Source organism: Lucilia sericata, unplaced genomic scaffold (genome assembly GCF_015586225.1).
Source record: "Lucilia sericata isolate MDLA Ls3-8-SP2 unplaced genomic scaffold, ASM1558622v1 Contig000080F_arrow, whole genome shotgun sequence".
In the NCBI taxonomy this organism is placed as follows: Eukaryota; Metazoa; Arthropoda; class Insecta; order Diptera; family Calliphoridae; genus Lucilia; species Lucilia sericata.
Genome location: NW_023994113.1, coordinates 107,671 through 124,855, shown reverse-complemented (window position 1 = coordinate 124,855; position 17,185 = coordinate 107,671). Strand labels below are relative to the sequence as shown.

General features: G+C 34.1%; 1 protein-coding gene across 4 annotated transcripts in view; it reads right to left on the bottom strand.

Moving 5' to 3' along the window:
* LOC119599539 (sodium-dependent neutral amino acid transporter B(0)AT3) overlaps positions 1–17,185 on the bottom strand; it is a 63,098-nt gene that overhangs the window by 7,418 nt on the left and 38,495 nt on the right. For 3 of the 4 annotated variants that reach the window (XM_037949320.1, XM_037949321.1, XM_037949322.1), the window contains 6 exons: positions 10,847–11,079; positions 10,188–10,768; positions 5,895–6,042; positions 5,459–5,820; positions 5,230–5,392; positions 4,969–5,172 (listed from right to left, as the gene is read on the bottom strand). In XM_037949320.1, the coding sequence (XP_037805248.1) occupies positions 4,969–5,172; positions 5,230–5,392; positions 5,459–5,820; positions 5,895–6,042; positions 10,188–10,768; positions 10,847–11,079 (1,691 nt within the window). Of the gene's footprint in view, positions 1–4,436; positions 4,506–4,968; positions 5,173–5,229; positions 5,393–5,458; positions 5,821–5,894; positions 6,043–10,187; positions 10,769–10,846; positions 11,080–17,185 lie in introns of all 4 variants that reach the window. The other variant, XR_005231078.1, reaches the window with a different exon arrangement.

Sequence of the window (17,185 nt, the reverse complement as noted above, 5' to 3'; positions counted from 1 at the left end):
CTAATCAATATAATTTACATGGTTAATTACTTTATAGCATTATATTTAACCAACAAAGTTTGAAAAAGCCAAATCAAATGATTTTGTCCATCATTTGGTTGACAGACGGGCATTTCCAAATTGCCTAAAAATAGTGCTGGACAATTGGAATATTGTCAAATATTCATGCATTAATCCAATAATGCCTAGATTTGAGTTTTTTCCTCAAAATATAATCGTTTAAAAATTTTCTGGGATTTTATTTACAAATTTGTAAACGTTAAAATTAGAATTTTTAGATTTTATTTTAAAAGAAACCATAATTAGTTTTCGCAATCAACCTAAAATTACCGGAAAAATCTTTATCTGAGAAAAAAATTTTTTAAAATCAACTTATTGTTGGCTTAAAGAAGGGTCCAGCCTACAATAAAATTCTTCTAATTGTCAATGGTTTATTGAAGGTGTTTTAAGCTATTTCACGTTTATAAATACGATTTTCCTGAATTTTGCCTAAAATTGTTTAATAAACCTAAAATAAGTTTTTATAAATACAGCCGTAAGCTTATGAACTGCTTCTGATTTACACGCATAGTTTCGGTCTGTAACGGCATCCCACAAGAAAAGCTAAAATGGAGTCAAATCGAAGCGTTAGGGCTATTTGTGGCTATAATCAAGCCAATAATGCTGTATGGGTTTGTAGTCTGGTGTTACGTGCTCGAAAAACAACAACATTTTGAAATGTTTATTAAATCATCTGCTTTTCCCATTACCGGTGCTCTAAAAAAGAACTCCCACAAAGGCTTTGCTTGCTATGCTCAACTGGACTCAAGTAGATCTTCTATCCAAAAAAAAAGGCAATGTGCATTGCTGTCAGATTGAGTTAAATGGCACTTATTTCAGGGGTCTAGCGAAAATCACTGATCTTCTACCGAGCCTCAAAATTGCCGAACAGGAGTCTCAAGAAGCCCACCTTCTGTGTCAAGCGAAAATCATTGATCTTCTACCGCGACCCCAAATTGCTATTGGCTACCGGAGTCTCCAAAATCCCACCTTCCGTTAAATAACTGCTTCCTTGTGTATACAGATGGTGTCGTCTTCATTGAAGAATTTGGGACTAAAATCTCTTTTAGATTCAATAATGAATGTAATATCCTTCAAGCTGAAATATATCAGCGTTCGAGAGAGGGAGTCAAACTTGCTAAGGTACTATCGAACAGGAATATTAGAATTTATATTGATAATCAAGCTGATATTAAATTCCTAATTGGTTTGTTCTCAACATCTAGATTTGGCCCTGAATGCCGGAGGTCTTTCAATGGTATAGTGAAACAATCGAACTTTATCCTTATATGGATCAAGGGACACGGAAATTTAAGACTAAAATCTCCTTAATGATGAGTGTAGTATTCTCAAGCAGAAATATGTAAGTAATCGAGAGAGGGCGTCAAATTTGCTGAGATACTATCGAATATCGAACAGGATTATAAGAATTTATACTGATCATTTAGCTGATATTTAATCTTTAATTGGTGTATTCTCAACATATAGACTTGTACATGCGTGCAGGACGTCTCGCAATGGTATGGCGAAACATTCGAGCATTATCCTTATATGGGACAAGGGACACGGAAATTTAGGACTTAAATCTCCTTTAGAATTAATGATGAGTGAATTATTCTCAAGCTGAAATATATCAGCGATCGAGAGAGGGCGTCAATCTACTAATGAACTATCAAATATCGAACAGGAGTAACAGAATTTATACTGATAATCATTAAATCCCCGATTGGTGTTTCCTTTGCTTCTAGAATTGTCTATGAATACCGAATATCTCTCAATGAGATAACCATTATATGGAACAAGGGACACTGGATTACACATATCAATAACCGGCACTGTGGCAAGAGCTGTATTCATGCTAATTGAACTAGAATTAGATCAGTTCTGTGGAGTTCCACTACCTCACATAAAAATACATATTCTAAACATCTCTTATTCCAATTCTCAAGGCTGTTGGTCGCGTGAGTAAACTCGATCACTAGAACGTTCTGGCCTCATATCGATCCACGTAAAACTGTTGTTGTTGTTATAACAGATTGGCTGAGACTGATTCTTCCCTGAAGAAAAAACTTCCGGTTGATACAGCTGTTGCTGAGTTGACAATCTTTAGCCGATTGAGAATCGGGTCGTTCCGGAGCGGAGATCCAATGGTCATGTGAACGTAAAACTGTCTATCTTCTCAGTTCAAGCTGCAAAATATTTCTGAATGAGAAGGAAGAAAAGACAGTAGGGCTCGGCTCCAAACTAAACTCTAGGGTCAATTTAATTCAACAATCTTTCTAATCAATTAGAACTGTTCATCGCATTCTTAAATATGTCAAAATGGCTGTGAACTTCGAATTTTCACTATGTTGGATATAGACTTCATACTACGTCTCCATTCAATGACATGTTCATCTATTATTCTCTCTCCTATATCTATGTTTTTTACAGGAACAAAGTAATGCTGGTTGCTGCGTAACCTGTTTACTGGAAATGAGAAATAGATCCATTATGATAACCCGAAGTACAATCAAGAGAATCCCAAATATCTAAGGCACCACTATAAAGTACTGTATTTGGAGGCTGCAGAAATTGGACCAAATCAATTGATCCGTTTGAAGTTAGCATTGGCCCAAAAACTCTCAGACAACACACTAAATGTTGCAGGAAACCAGTAGTTAGACGACCGGGAGCATTTATGTATATTCCCCAGATAATCTTAGACCAAAAGTCTTAGTTAGCAAATGATTGCTAAAGTATTTCGGCTGTATTTATAAAAACTTATTTTAGGTTTATTAAACAATTTTAGGCAAAATTCAGGAAAATCGTATTTATAAACGTGAAATAGCTTAAAACACCTTCAATAAACCATTGACAATTAGAAGAATTTTATTGTAGGCTCGACCCTTCTTTAAGCCAACAATAAGTTGATTTTAAAAAATTTTTTTCTCAGATAAAGATTTTTCCGGTAATTTTAGGTTGATTGCGAAAACTAATTATGGTTTCTTTTAAAATAAAATCTAAAAATTCTAATTTTAACGTTTACAAATTTGTAAATAAAATCCCAGAAAATTTTTAAACGATTATATTTTGAGGAAAAAACTCAAATCTAGGCATTATTGGATTAATGCATGAATATTTGACAATATTCCAATTGTCCAGCACTATTTTTAGGCAATTTGGAAATGCCCGTCTGTCAACCAAATGATGGACAAAATCATTTGATTTGGCTTTTTCAAAGTTTGTTGGTTAAATATAATGCCATAAAGTAATTAACCATGTAAATTATATTGATTAGTGTTATACTAATGCAAAATATATTTGCCGGCATTAAAATTAGTCAAATATCAAAGAAATTTATCAATATTTGCAAAAATTTATCAAAAATTACAAGGAAAATAAGTAAAAATAAGAAAATGTGTCATAGTGATGTATATTTTGTCGCAAAATATCCGTTATTCGGATACTTTTAATAATAATTAGAAATTATATGTTATATTTATACATCTGAACTAAATAGACATTTATTAAAGCCATATATATATTTATTTTTCTTAAAAGTTTGTTTTTATTGTCAAAAATCTATTATAAACAAAAATATGAAATTAAGAAAACCGAATCTACGAATATTTTATCCTAATTGTACGCAACACTAACACATAAAATGACAGCCATATTGTACAGTGCTGCCAACTTAAACATAAATCAGCACAATAGTTAATATACGTTTATTATTTGTTTATGAATATCACAATTTTATTAATGGTTTTTAAGGCTAAAGTGTGCTTTAACTATTGAGTGCATTAAAAGCAAAATAAGATTTTTTTATAAATACAAGCGTTTATCTCTGCAGTATGAATTCGTAACTTTTTCTTCATCCATATCCTATCGAGAACATAAGCAGTTATATCCCCTAGTAATTTTCATTTCTTAGACTTCAACAGATCTCGAAGATATGGGTGTCCGTGTCCACAAAGAATCTTTTAAAAAATCTACTAAATTTAACTGATTTGATATTACTCAACTTCTACTTCTGCTTGGTAAATCAAAATGATCTCATATAGTGCAAAGTAAACACATCTTGTTAATTTTGGGAGAGTAACTATTCATCGATCACATACACTGCTATTCTCATTCACATCTTATTTAGAACCCGACAACACTTAATACTATTTTACAAAATTTCTGGGTTCTAAAACGGAGACGGATTTGTTGTTTTGAGATAGAAGAACTAAAAATAGTTCTAATATAAAGGAACTTCAGAAGTTAATTGATAAAATATTTGCTAGTTATTATATTACTTATAAATCATGATATTTATAAGTGGTTATATAGATAAATAATCGTATTGTAAAAATAAAACGTTTTCTTAAAATTGAGCAAAAGAAAATGAAAGCATTCTATCTACAACTTACTTCAAAGTCTCCAATTGTAAAACGTGTCGCCGCTAATGAATCTTGTGGTGGCATATCCGGACTCACAATCTGAATGTTATTATATCGATTTTTGTTAAATGATATTTTAGTTAAAATACGAGGCAAGGTAAGCATTTATTAAGAAAACAAAACGAAAATGAGACGAAACATTAAAGTGAATTTAAAATGGAATTGTGTGGCAAATATATAATAGTATTATATAGACTATATATAGTAATAAGGATTATATACTTAAAATGTTAGCACAACATATATAAAAAAATTACATACATATAATATAATAAATAGTTACATAGATACACAAGATCAATTTGAAATTGGATCTTTTGATCGGTCTAGAACCCAAAATCATGGCCAGAAAATGGGTTCATATATACATACGTATATTAAATAGTTTAAATCACATACTTAACTTTTTTATAAATAAATTATAGACGTAACAATTTCTAAGCAATTTAGAAAGTGCTTGAAAATATAGTGTTAACCCCTTAGAATCACTACCGTTACTTACATCATCATCGTTATCAATCATTTCCTTAGTGGAGGCGGTTGTTTCATTTCTTCGAATCGAACCTTGATGAATATCCAAATCAACCTTAAGGCATTGGAAGCTACGCATTAGGAACACTATTGGCATGGGTAAAACGCCAGCTAAAATCATAGACAAAGCAATGCCCATAACCCATGGTGGATAGCTCTTAGATTCAACAGCGCCCTATTAAGAAAATTAAATGAAATAAAATTCTATTGATTAAAAATATAATATAATTACCAATTCCTCATTCCAGGCACCATAAGTGGGATTCTTAATAATCATAAACACCACAGAGGAGACAAGAATGGCCACCATGATAAGAGGTCCAAAATAGCGCCAAGTCAATTGCCAGTAGATGCCAGGTCGGTAGCCAGTCATTTGATAAATGTCCTCAGTAAATCTGCAAAAGGATACACATTGAAATTTAGGTTAATAAACCAAGTGATTTTTAATATAGAAACCCCACCTTTCATGGCCATAGATATAAACGACGGCAATCATTTCCATAAGCGCTATAACTACCAGACCAATTGTACCGGCAAAGGAGTCAAACATCTTCAGCCAATACTCGCCAGCACCTGTACAGAAGATGAAACCGACAATGAAGCAGAAAAAACACACCACTCCAGTAACATGTTGTTTCTTAACCCGCTTAATGATGTCAATGTCAAACAGTGTGCACAGCATGCCCTCAAGTATGCCAATCTGTGAACCCAAGCCCAGAGACAATAACATCGTAAAGAAGAGAACAGCCCAGAATGGTGCACCCGGTAACTCGACAATAGCTTGTGTGAAAACTATAAAGGCCAAACCAGTACCCTCGGCAGCCTTTAAATTAGATTAAAAGAGAATATTTGTTTTTTTTTTTAATTATTCGTATAAATTTAGAGACTTATACTTACATTATCTAATTCATGCGATAAACTGCATTCTCCAAGTTCCCATTCTTTTGTTTGATTCATGGTCACTTTGGCCATGGCTGCTTCATAGATTTCCTCGGTGACATTATTGGAAGGCAACATATCATGCTTAAATAAAATGTCTTTATTTCTGAAAAATTCAAAAAACTATTAAAAGACGTTGATTTTTTTTACAACGAGGCAGCAAATGAAAATCGTAATGTGTTTTATTAAGCGTAATATGAAAAAATTATAACGACTTGGATTTTTCTAATCCAGGGATGAAATGGCACCCTATGATCTGGACAGTAGAATAGTTTATAAACTCGACAATACTCTAGTCTAAAGATTAGAGATTCTAGTCTATAGAATAAATCGTATAAGTATAAGTCCAAATACTAAGTCTAAAGTCAAGTAAAAGGTATACCAAACGTCTATTCAAAATTGCACTTAAATGTTCTTTAAAATTATATAAAATTTGAGCTATCGGATAAAAAAAGTAATTCTAACAAGTAAGAAATCTATATTCATCTTTGGCGAATCTTATATTGCCTTCACCATTACATGCCTGAAGATATGGATCCCGAAGATATAGTGGGTCTTCAGAAAATTGATTTTAACAGACAGACGGAAACACATACAAACAGACGGACATGGCTTAATCGACACCGTTATCTATAAGGATATAGAATATATATGTGTACTTACTTTATATGGTCGGAAATTGTATTGTGGAAATTACAAACGGAATGAAAAACTTATACGTATATACCCTTCGCACGAAGGTCAGAATATACACACTATCTTTTGTAAAAGTTATTACTGCTTGAAATGAACCACCGTTTACTTAATCACAATACTAGCTTCTAGGCAGAAGTCCGAGCAATTACCGAATGCGGAAGTTGGATTGAAATAAATATCGTGCAAACAGGGCTTAACTTATTTACCGACAGAAATCAGGGCGATATCAGATGATAAAGTTAAATCTAAGACCGTAAAAAGCTCTAACCGAAAACTCTATCAGAGGTAAGGTTTACATCATATGGGTACTATGCCATTCTATGGGGTGACCCTAAGGAGAGCAGGAAGAGAAGCCTCCTCAAAATTAGCATGTCTGAGGTTAGTATGATGGTACGTATTCTGAGTAGACACACAGGATTAATAGCAGATTCAGACGAATGTAGGGAAGATAGTGAAATTCTGGAGCACTTTTTTACTATTGTCAGGCTTACGCCAAAATTACATCAACATATTTTAGGAGTGATATTATTCCGGATATAACATCCCTCACGAACATTGATTGGAAAATTCTTAGGAATTACCACCGTTTACCTAACCACAATACTAGCTTCTATGAAGAAGTCCGAGAAATAACAGAATGCAGAAATTAGATTAAAATAAATATGGCGCCAATAGGGTAACATATTTACCGACAGCCAGAAGGCATTATCAAGTGGTAAAGTTAAATCTAAGACCGTAGAGGATTATAAGAAAGTGGCCATAAGACTTGCATCATATGGCCATTCGAGAGCAGTCAGCAATGAAAGAGCAAATGTAAAGATCCTATGGCTTAACCATAACGAGGGCATGGCGAGAAGCCTCCTCAAAGTGAGCAAGTCTGAGTTTAGTTAGAATTATGGTACGTATTCTAAATAGACACACAGAATTTCGACAGGATTTAGGCGAATGTAGAGAATATAGAGAGGATAGAGAAACGCTGGAGCACTTTTTTGGCCATTGTCAGGCTTTCGACGAAATTACATCCAAAAATTTTGGGAGTGATATTATTCCTGATATAACATCCCTCACGAAAACTGATTAGAAGATTCTTAAGAATTACGTCCAGGAAACCGAGTATCTGAACATCGGACGGTAATACATTCAGTGAATACTATATAAGGTTATTGTTTTTACCAACAAACCGATAGTAGCCTAGGTGTTCAGATTTGATGTAGATGCATCTTCTTTTAAAATTTAACTTAAACAATTCCTGCTTGTCTGATTGTAATTGTAAAATTGTTTCTAAGTCTGGTCTGATCCTATGAAAAAACATACTTGCGTGTGTAAAATATCTCTTATAATTCCCAAGTTATAGGCGTTCAAATTAATATGTCGAAAATATTCTACTTTGAGCGCACATAGCGCCAACCTGAAGTATTTGTGGGCTCCATTTTCAAAACTTAAACTCAAATACTCCATGACTACACTGTTTAAAATCACCACTATTTATCAAAAAGTAGGAAATTATGGGTACCATACGAATTGAAGTCGAGAGACCTTGAAAGACGATTTTCCATGTCCGAACTGTTGTTTCAACTACATAAAAAAATCATTATTGGAGTTGAAATATGGACCCTTTAGTATAATCTGAAGCCAAGACAGCTGAATCGACACCAAAGGCAAATATCCATGATACTAAGGCAATGATTTGTATGTACTTAGTTGAATCAAGAGGGTCATACCTATTATAAGCTGCTAAAATCTGGCCTGATCATCAGTGTGAACCTGTATCGAATGCCAATGATTCGTTTAAAGCGATTATTTTCCAAAATATATGGCCGGGCATATAAACGTAATATTCCATCATGACAAGGCTCGAGCAGAGATACAAGCCGATGCAAAATTATCGGCGGCGCAACCATTTTAGGTTGGCGGCGGCTGCTTATTATAGAAAATATCGGCGGCGGCTAAATTGTCGTCTCTAATTGACATTATAAGCATTTATAATATTGAAAAATCTCTGTCTCTATATAAGTTTTTTCTGCAGAAAATGGACATTTATAGTAGTTTTCACTCTTTTAATATTAGCAAAATATTGTGTGGCAACTCTTTTCAATTTGTCATAAGAATTTAAATTTGTGGCAACACCGTTCAAATTGGTGAAATTATTTTCTGAAATACATGTGCGATTCCAATCTTTATCAGCGGCTACGTTTAAGCCGACTTAGCCTTTGTGCCGAAAGAAGTCGGCGGCGGCGCGTCTTGCAAAATATTTCCAGCGGCCAGCCGCCGCTGATTTGAGCCTTCTCGGCTTGTATCTCTGGGCTCGAGTTCCTTTAAAAACTATTTATGAAGAAGTGGTTGGGAAGTTTCGCCTCACCCACCTTATAGGTCAGGCCTTGCCCCGATCGACTACTATTTGTTTCGATAGATGCAGAAGGCTTTTTTTGGAATACTTAAGAATGGGCTATACGGCTTGAATCGCTATTGGCCTTAAAAAATAAGTGATTCTTTTGGCCGGAAATTTTTCGAATGTTTCAAAAAGCTGTAATTTAAAAAAAAATCCGTATTATTGTGTGATACATCCATTAGTTGGAAGTAAATTAAGGTTTGCACAATAAAACCTTTTCGAAATTCTTTTTTCCCCACTTTGGTATAAACAAATTCATTAGATTCTATCAATAGCAAAACTATTTTCTTGAAAACTTTTGATCAGGAAACTATTTTAATGCAATTTACTGCAAAACCACCTTCAATTATGTCAATAAATAATTTCAATCATGACATATTTATAAATAAAATAATTAATTAAAAAAGATTTTTTTGTTGTAAATGTTGAATAGAAAACGAAATAATTGCGTCTCAAAAACGTACACATCAAGACCAATTAATAGTAATAAATACTTAACTGAACGTTTAATTGTGAAAAAGGGCATATGAAGCAAAATTTTAGAAGTAAAATATTAAAATATTGAACTTTGACCTATAAAAAAGTAAAGGTTTGAAAACTATATGTTCATACTCATAGCAGCATAGAACCTGGAAATATTTCTAATTGATCGCAAATCTTTTTGCTGATATAAGTGAAAAATTTACTATAAAAATTCTATAAAATTCCCACTTGTTAAAAGCAGTAATCAATATTCAATTAACAGCAATTAATCAGACATCACTCATGTCTCATTTTGTAATCACAAATTGGTTTTTAAGCTCTTATTCAGCTGTCACATGCAATTGCCCAGCACATGTTTGCAACTATTGTAATTGTTTCGATTGTCTAAACGATCATACAAATCAATTGCGGACACTTAAGTCAACTAGCGCCCCATTGATTGAAACCATTAGTCGGTATAGCACCACCTAAACGTTCGTCTGTCTGCTATATTTGTCTGTAGGTCTGTCTGTTTGTCGGTCTGTCTAGTCATAAATGATTCTCGCTAAAAATACTCATGCAATCAGTCGACCAGTTAAAATAGTTGTTACAATTATATTTTAAATAAAATTTAATAATGATCTTGAATATTGTTGATGCGCCAACTAAATAGATTGTGTATTTGTTTTTTTCATTGTACTTACACTTCAATACAACGATCCATATTGACGGTAGCCTTAAAGCCCAAAATGGCAAAAATAACGACACTGGCGTAAATGGCGGTGATGGCATTACAAACGGACACTAATAAAACATCGCGGACGCAATTATTCTTGGGCGTATTATAGCTGCCAAAGGCAATCAAGGAGCCAAAGGCTAAACCAAATGAATAAAATACTTGAGTAGCGGCATCTAGCCAAACAGTGGGATCCGCTAGTTTCTCAACTTTCGGCGTGTACATGTGCATAAGACCCGCACTGGCGCCACGTAAAGTTATGCCACGAATAAAGAAGATTGTCAGGACAATGTAGGGAAAGAGTGAAGTAAAATACACCACTTTACCCGAACTCTGAATACCCTTCATCACAATGAAGAACACAATTGTCCAGGAGAGCAACAAACACAGCACAATCCACCATTTAAGACCGCCAGGCTCATCCATAGAGGGAGCAGCATCCAAGGTTGTGCGATACCAAAAGTAAGTGGTTTCCGAAGAACGCGCACACTCCTCAACTATGAAACCTTCTGTGCCATTGTTAGGACATGAAGCCCAAGGCAAAGGATACTAAAATTGTTTACAAAATCATATTATTTTCCAAATAATTCAACAACTGCAGTCAAGCAGTCATCAACGTCTACTTACCCGGAAACTATTAAACAAATAGAAGAACACCCACGTTATAATCACATTATAGTAGAGGGCCACAAACAACGTCACTATACATGACGAGATACCAATACCACCTAGCCAAGGGTGTATGGTATTCCAGACACCCAGCGCACCCAGACGCATGCGCTGTCCCATGCCCAGTTCAATGAGAAACAGTGGTATACCTTCCAGCACCAACATTACCATGAAGGGTATTAGAAATGCACCTGTAAAGCAAAACAAAGAAGACAAAAGAAATGTTAGAAATTGAATACAAATTAAACTGTGTTTTTTAAGTAATTTGTTCAAGAATTTCGAAATTGATAGTTTGTCCGTCTGTCGTACATTCATTATTATCTAGTGACACAAAATCAATTCGTATTTGTTATTGTTGTTTTTTTTTATAACAATACTTATACATATTATGCCCCCTGGTTGCAATCTAATAAAATTGGATTAGAAATTACGATTGCAGTTTAAGTGCGTGTTGCTTGGAGATACGAAGAAAATAAAAATAAAATTTAATTAACAATTCATTAAGTTTATTGATAAAACTAAATTTAATTTTATCTTTTCATGCAATCGAAATTTTTTAAAGAATCAATATAGTTTTGAACTTTTTTACCAAAAACTTATTGGAGAAAATCATTGTTTTTTGAATGGTTTTCATATCTGTTGTGTAAATTTTTTATAGAAATCGGATTGAAATTAAAACTTAGCTTGTTGTCTGTGAGAGCTATTTTCTTGACAAGATCGGTAGAGTAATACTTATTACTCATTGGTAAACTTATTCGTTCCGTAAGCTTTAAAATTCAATATTCTGAATTTAGATTTTTTAATAAAGAGCCACTTCTTGAGTCGATAAACTATTGGAAGCAATTTAAAAACGTTAATTTCGGTTTAAATTCGTCCACAATTTAACATATCCCCGCCCCATCAAAAGCTCTTTTTGTCATGATGGAATGGCTACCTATTGATCCAATGGCCCAAGAGGTTGACTCAACACAATGTGCCATATGATTCAGTCAGGTCACTCCTCCATTCTCAATTGTCTGGAAGTAATCCCTGACGACATTGACTATTGCATCGCCGAACCATCTTTTGATAGAAGCTTTTAAGTGACTATCCAATACGATCCAATTGTGATGGAAACAATCCTCCAAGAAGGATCGTATAAAGTCTTCACCGATGGCTCAAAATCAAACCATGGTGTAGGCGGTGGCTTCTACATAGCTCAACGTTCCACAATAGGACTGTATTGTATTCCAGGACATCAACAAATTCCTGGTAATACCATAGCGGGCTCTCTTGCCAAGGTGAGTTCCTTACTTGCAAGAGATTACACCGACCCTTTCGTCGGCATACGAGGCATGCGAGGACGACCTGCTAACCTAACATATCCCCGTAATAATTTCCCCTCTGAAATATGTTAATTATTAAGGAGTTATATGAGGATTGATCCATATTTGGTCGCACACTGTAAAGTAGCTATTTCCGATACTATATAAGAGTAAATTCAACATATCGTCATCTTAATATATCATCATCTGAATCCGCACGTTCAATTTTGTATACTTAGATGCGACCATAATCCTAGACGTTTACTTAGAATCATATAATCGTACAATCATATTAACCTCAGACTTGATCATTTTCAGAAGGCTTCTCGTAATGCTCTCGTTAGGGTCAACCTATATAATCTTTGTGGTTCTACCCACCGTTTCATTCTTCCAAGTTGCGTTAAATGGTTAATTATCTCGAGCTCCCTTCCCTTCAAAGCTAACATATTCGCTCTTTCGTTGAGTACTACTCCGAGTGGACTGGCATACACATGATATAAACCATACCTCTGGGAGAGTATTTGGTAAGAGTTTTTTTACAATCCAATGCGGTTTTATATATAACTTTAACATCTGATATCGCCCTAATTGCCTTCTGGCTTTCGGTAAATATGTAAAGCTCTGTGGGCGCCACATCTTCTGCCTTTAAGCTTGTATTGTGATATATTGCTGGGTCTTCAATATAAAAACCCTTGCACACTTTTTCCATTAATTTAGAGCCATATGTGTAGCAACGGATTCTTACACCTTTATAATGCCAATGGGTCATTTCATGACTATGGTTCTCCTACATATAGCCCAGCACCAATGTGCTTTGTTGATCCTGTCCTCTACGTGGTGCCTCCATTTTAATTTCTGGTTAAGGATTACACCTAAGTACTTAACTCTGTCTGTCACTGGTTTCTTCTTCAAGAAACAGTATACTCAGTATACTTAGAAATGTTTGACCTTTTTATTGCTTGTGAATAGACAGATTTCCATCTTCGCGGGGTTAACATTGAGCCATTCATTTGAGTCCAGGTCAAGGCTGTATTCAGAGCCTCCTCAGCTCTTCTACACAAGTAATTGGGATCCTTTATCCCTAGAAGTATTACAACATCGTCTGCATAAGAGACAGGTCTAAGTCCTTTCTAGATTAGGGTCCTTAGAACGCTATTAATCATAGTAACCCAGAGTAATTGGGACGAAATGCAACTTTATGATGTACCACAAAATAGCCTTTTCCTGATAGTTATATCGTACATTTCGCAATTTATACATATGTAGTTGATTCAGTTACTGAGCATATGGACAACATAAAACTGGTCTAAGTATTGTATACAGTTTACTATCGAAGGATTTAACTATGTAGTGGACAACTTCGTTTAACGGGGTTTCTACTGATCGTTTCTTTACAAAAACATGCTGCTTATATTAGAGGACTTTGTCTGGTATACTGCCTACCTATAAGTACTTCAGACAACATTTAAATAATAATTTTTCTTAGCCTTTTTCTACTTTTACTATTTTTAACATTCCCTTAACTTTGTACGTCCATTCTATTTAACTTGCTCTAATTATAAACATTTCCAACCAGATAATGTTGCATTTAGTAACTGAGCTTTATAGAAAAATTATACATTCCGATTAAAATCAATCGAACTACTTGAAAGAAAACTTTCACTAACCCGACTGAATGTTTGACTGATTGGTTGTATTAGTTTTTTATTTTTAAATTATGCAATTCAAAATCAAACAAAAAGTTTAACTAGATCAAGTACAAAATTAACCATAAATTATTATGGGGTTGGGGGAAAAAACTTTTGTACCCTCAACAAAATACACCAACCAATGAATACTAATATTTGAATGGCGAGTATTGCAGTGTTGTTGTCAATTTAATTGAACTGAACAAAAAAGCAATGCAACTAAATAACTTTTTATGATGTTTAATTTTATTTTATTGGCAGGTATTTGAATTATAGACATTTGTATGAATGATATAAATGCTCGTATATATCATACGCTTAACGCTATATCGTTGTAAGGCAACACATTCAGTTTCGAGATGAATGATTATCAGTCTTTTCTGATTAAATCCATTGAACAACTAATTGATTTTGTATAGTTTTTGTAAAAGTTGTATCACTGAATTTTAAAATAAATCATGATTAATGTAGAATTGTCTTTATAATAATATATAAAACTCAGAAATCGGATAGAAAATTTTGAATCGAAGTATTTGTTGATTCTATTTTACGATCTATTTGCGAGAATATATAAATATTTAATATCATTTGTAGGTTCACATACAGTCGTTAATTCCCAACTATAGTTTCTTACTTGTTGAAGCTCCTCCCTATATAGCAAAGAGTAAAAAATTGATACATTTAACAATTTTGCATTGCTTTGCACATTCATTCAATATTTCTGTTGTCGCCATTCGATGCGTTTCCAATTCAAACAATAGAAAAATAAACCTAAATAAACAATTGATTGCAAAAAATAATAGTACAAATATTGTACAATGTACATACAAACAAAAAAAGTATCTGAAATTGAATCACATTGTACATAAAAATGTGTAATAAAAAAAAACGAAAAAAAAAGTTTTTTTTGCCACTTAATTAATGTAAATAAAAACGAATAAAATAAAGCAAAATTGCACTAATATTTTACATAGAATTTCATTTAATGTCATTAATTTCAGAGTCAGAGTCAAATGAAATCATTCGTTTCATTTTGTATATATACATAGATTTGTCGCTATTCGTATTCCATTGACCAAGTTAGATCAAGTTCAAGGTATAAATAAATATACAAATTTAAGTTGTTACAAACAAAACATGTCGACGTATGAAAACATAAAATACTTGAAATATCTTTCTATTACAAGTCTTATAGAGGGTTTACTTTGATTGTTTGATAACAAACAAATTCCATGCGGAATCATATTTACCAATAAGGTATCAAAAATTTAATACAACGACATTTCTATTCTATATTCAATACAAAGGTATTTGTAATTTAGTTTTAAGAATTTTGAAAAATTTAATCGGGAGCTTCAATAGGGAGATCCCCAAAATACATTATGCGTTTTTAACCAAATGGGTTATACATACTTATTTTTTTGTCTGAAACTCACAATCTTATCTTATTCTGTGAAGTCATTTATACCAAATTCCTGTACAAACTATTCCTCCTCATAGCTTAAGAAGATCTTTTTATTGCTAGCATTTAGACCAAATAACAGTAAATCGAGTAATTACTCGTAGAAACAGACCACTCGAACCAGTCGAAATCGAGCAATCGTTATTGAAAATCTCTTCTTTTCTTCAGTTGAAATATGAAAAGTTTGAGAGTTAGTAAATTATGTTTCTTACTTTGATCTCTTTACAACCTGTCAAAGAAGGATCGTAATTTAGTTTGTGGGCACTACCATTTCCTTCGAGTCTCGGACACACCACTTCTTTAGAAGGTAATTGATCCCGATGGTACATTCACACTGATATTTAAACACATGCAAGGAGTGGAATTCGTCTTAATAGATCCAATATGTCATAAAAAACGAATCCGTGACAAAGAGAAGAGTTATTCAAATTCTAAAAATAGCGAAGGGCGTGAAAGAGAAACAATCATACCGACCTATATCTCTCTGTCACCTGGCAGTATTTGAGGATATTTTTCAATCATATAGTTTAGATGGTAACCGTAGAGTCAAACAAGGAGTATCCAGGGAATTGTTAACATCTATTTCTAGTAACTTTCGACACATTTACAATGGAAATGTTGTGTTAACTGTCCCACTATGCCGACAAACTACAATCAAAACAATCCAATGTACTAAAATGTCACCAAAGATGTTCGCAGCAACAATCAACAAATACTTGGGCGACATCTTCCACAGTCAATTTATATCCTCAGTCAATGCAATCACGCACAAATTGTGAATTAAGTCCTCGAAGCAATAGGCAGAGTGTAATGCTTTCAAATAACCTCGACACACCACCGACATAAGGAAGTAAAGGTTCTACTAGTCAGAAAAGATTTCCTTCTAGGATGTCACCGACATAAGGAAATGAAGGTTCTACTAGTCAGGAAACACGACATCGTGCAAACTCAAGATTTCCTTCTAGGATGTCACCGAAAGACTCATTTCTACCATAATCAATACTCCCTTACTGACATGCATATTCAGGATTTGATAGATCGAAACTAGTATTCATAAGCTTTGAACATCTAAAATATCATACTTGTGGGATACTGCGGAAATTAAAATGGAGACGTAGAGGATAGGATTATATTAGATTAGAGAGAGCCCTAAGCACTGCGACCCTATTTTGGATGTTTTGTGGGTTCACCAGAACAGCTTTAATTCACATATGAAAATAACAGGCTTGATTGGTGAGAGGTTGATATATCCTTCGGGGATAGTGTTGCAGCACCTAAGATTCTTTCTCGACGAGTCCTTAGTGTTGGACATTTGCACAATATGTGTTCTGAGGTTTCCTCCTGACAGCAACAAAATCTGCATAGCTTCGATATGGCGTTTCCTAGGATGAATTGATGATATCTGAGACCACAGTGTCCCGTGAGTAGTCCCGTTAGTATTCTGAGATCACTTTTGTTAAGCGATAACAGCTTTTGGGATTTTCCTCTTGATAGCGTGATTAAGCGCTTGGTCTGTCTAAGTTGTTGCTTCCCAGTGGCTAGCAAATTCCGATTCGACCCACGATACGCATCTTTGTCTGACGTAACCTTGCGGGATACTAAAGAATCGTACAGGGCAGATAAGTGGGCGATGAGCGTCTCTATTTGCTAAGCAGTCCGCCAGTTCTTTGCCAGAATGACCTTCATGGCCGGGTACCCAATATATTGTTAATTTTTTGTATTTACCCAGTTCCTTCATTAGAGGATAAGATCAACAAGACACATCAGTACTGGGCGCTATACAGGAGAATCATAGGCATAATATGTAGTCATAGTCCTACAATGATTTAATCGCAACACTGGC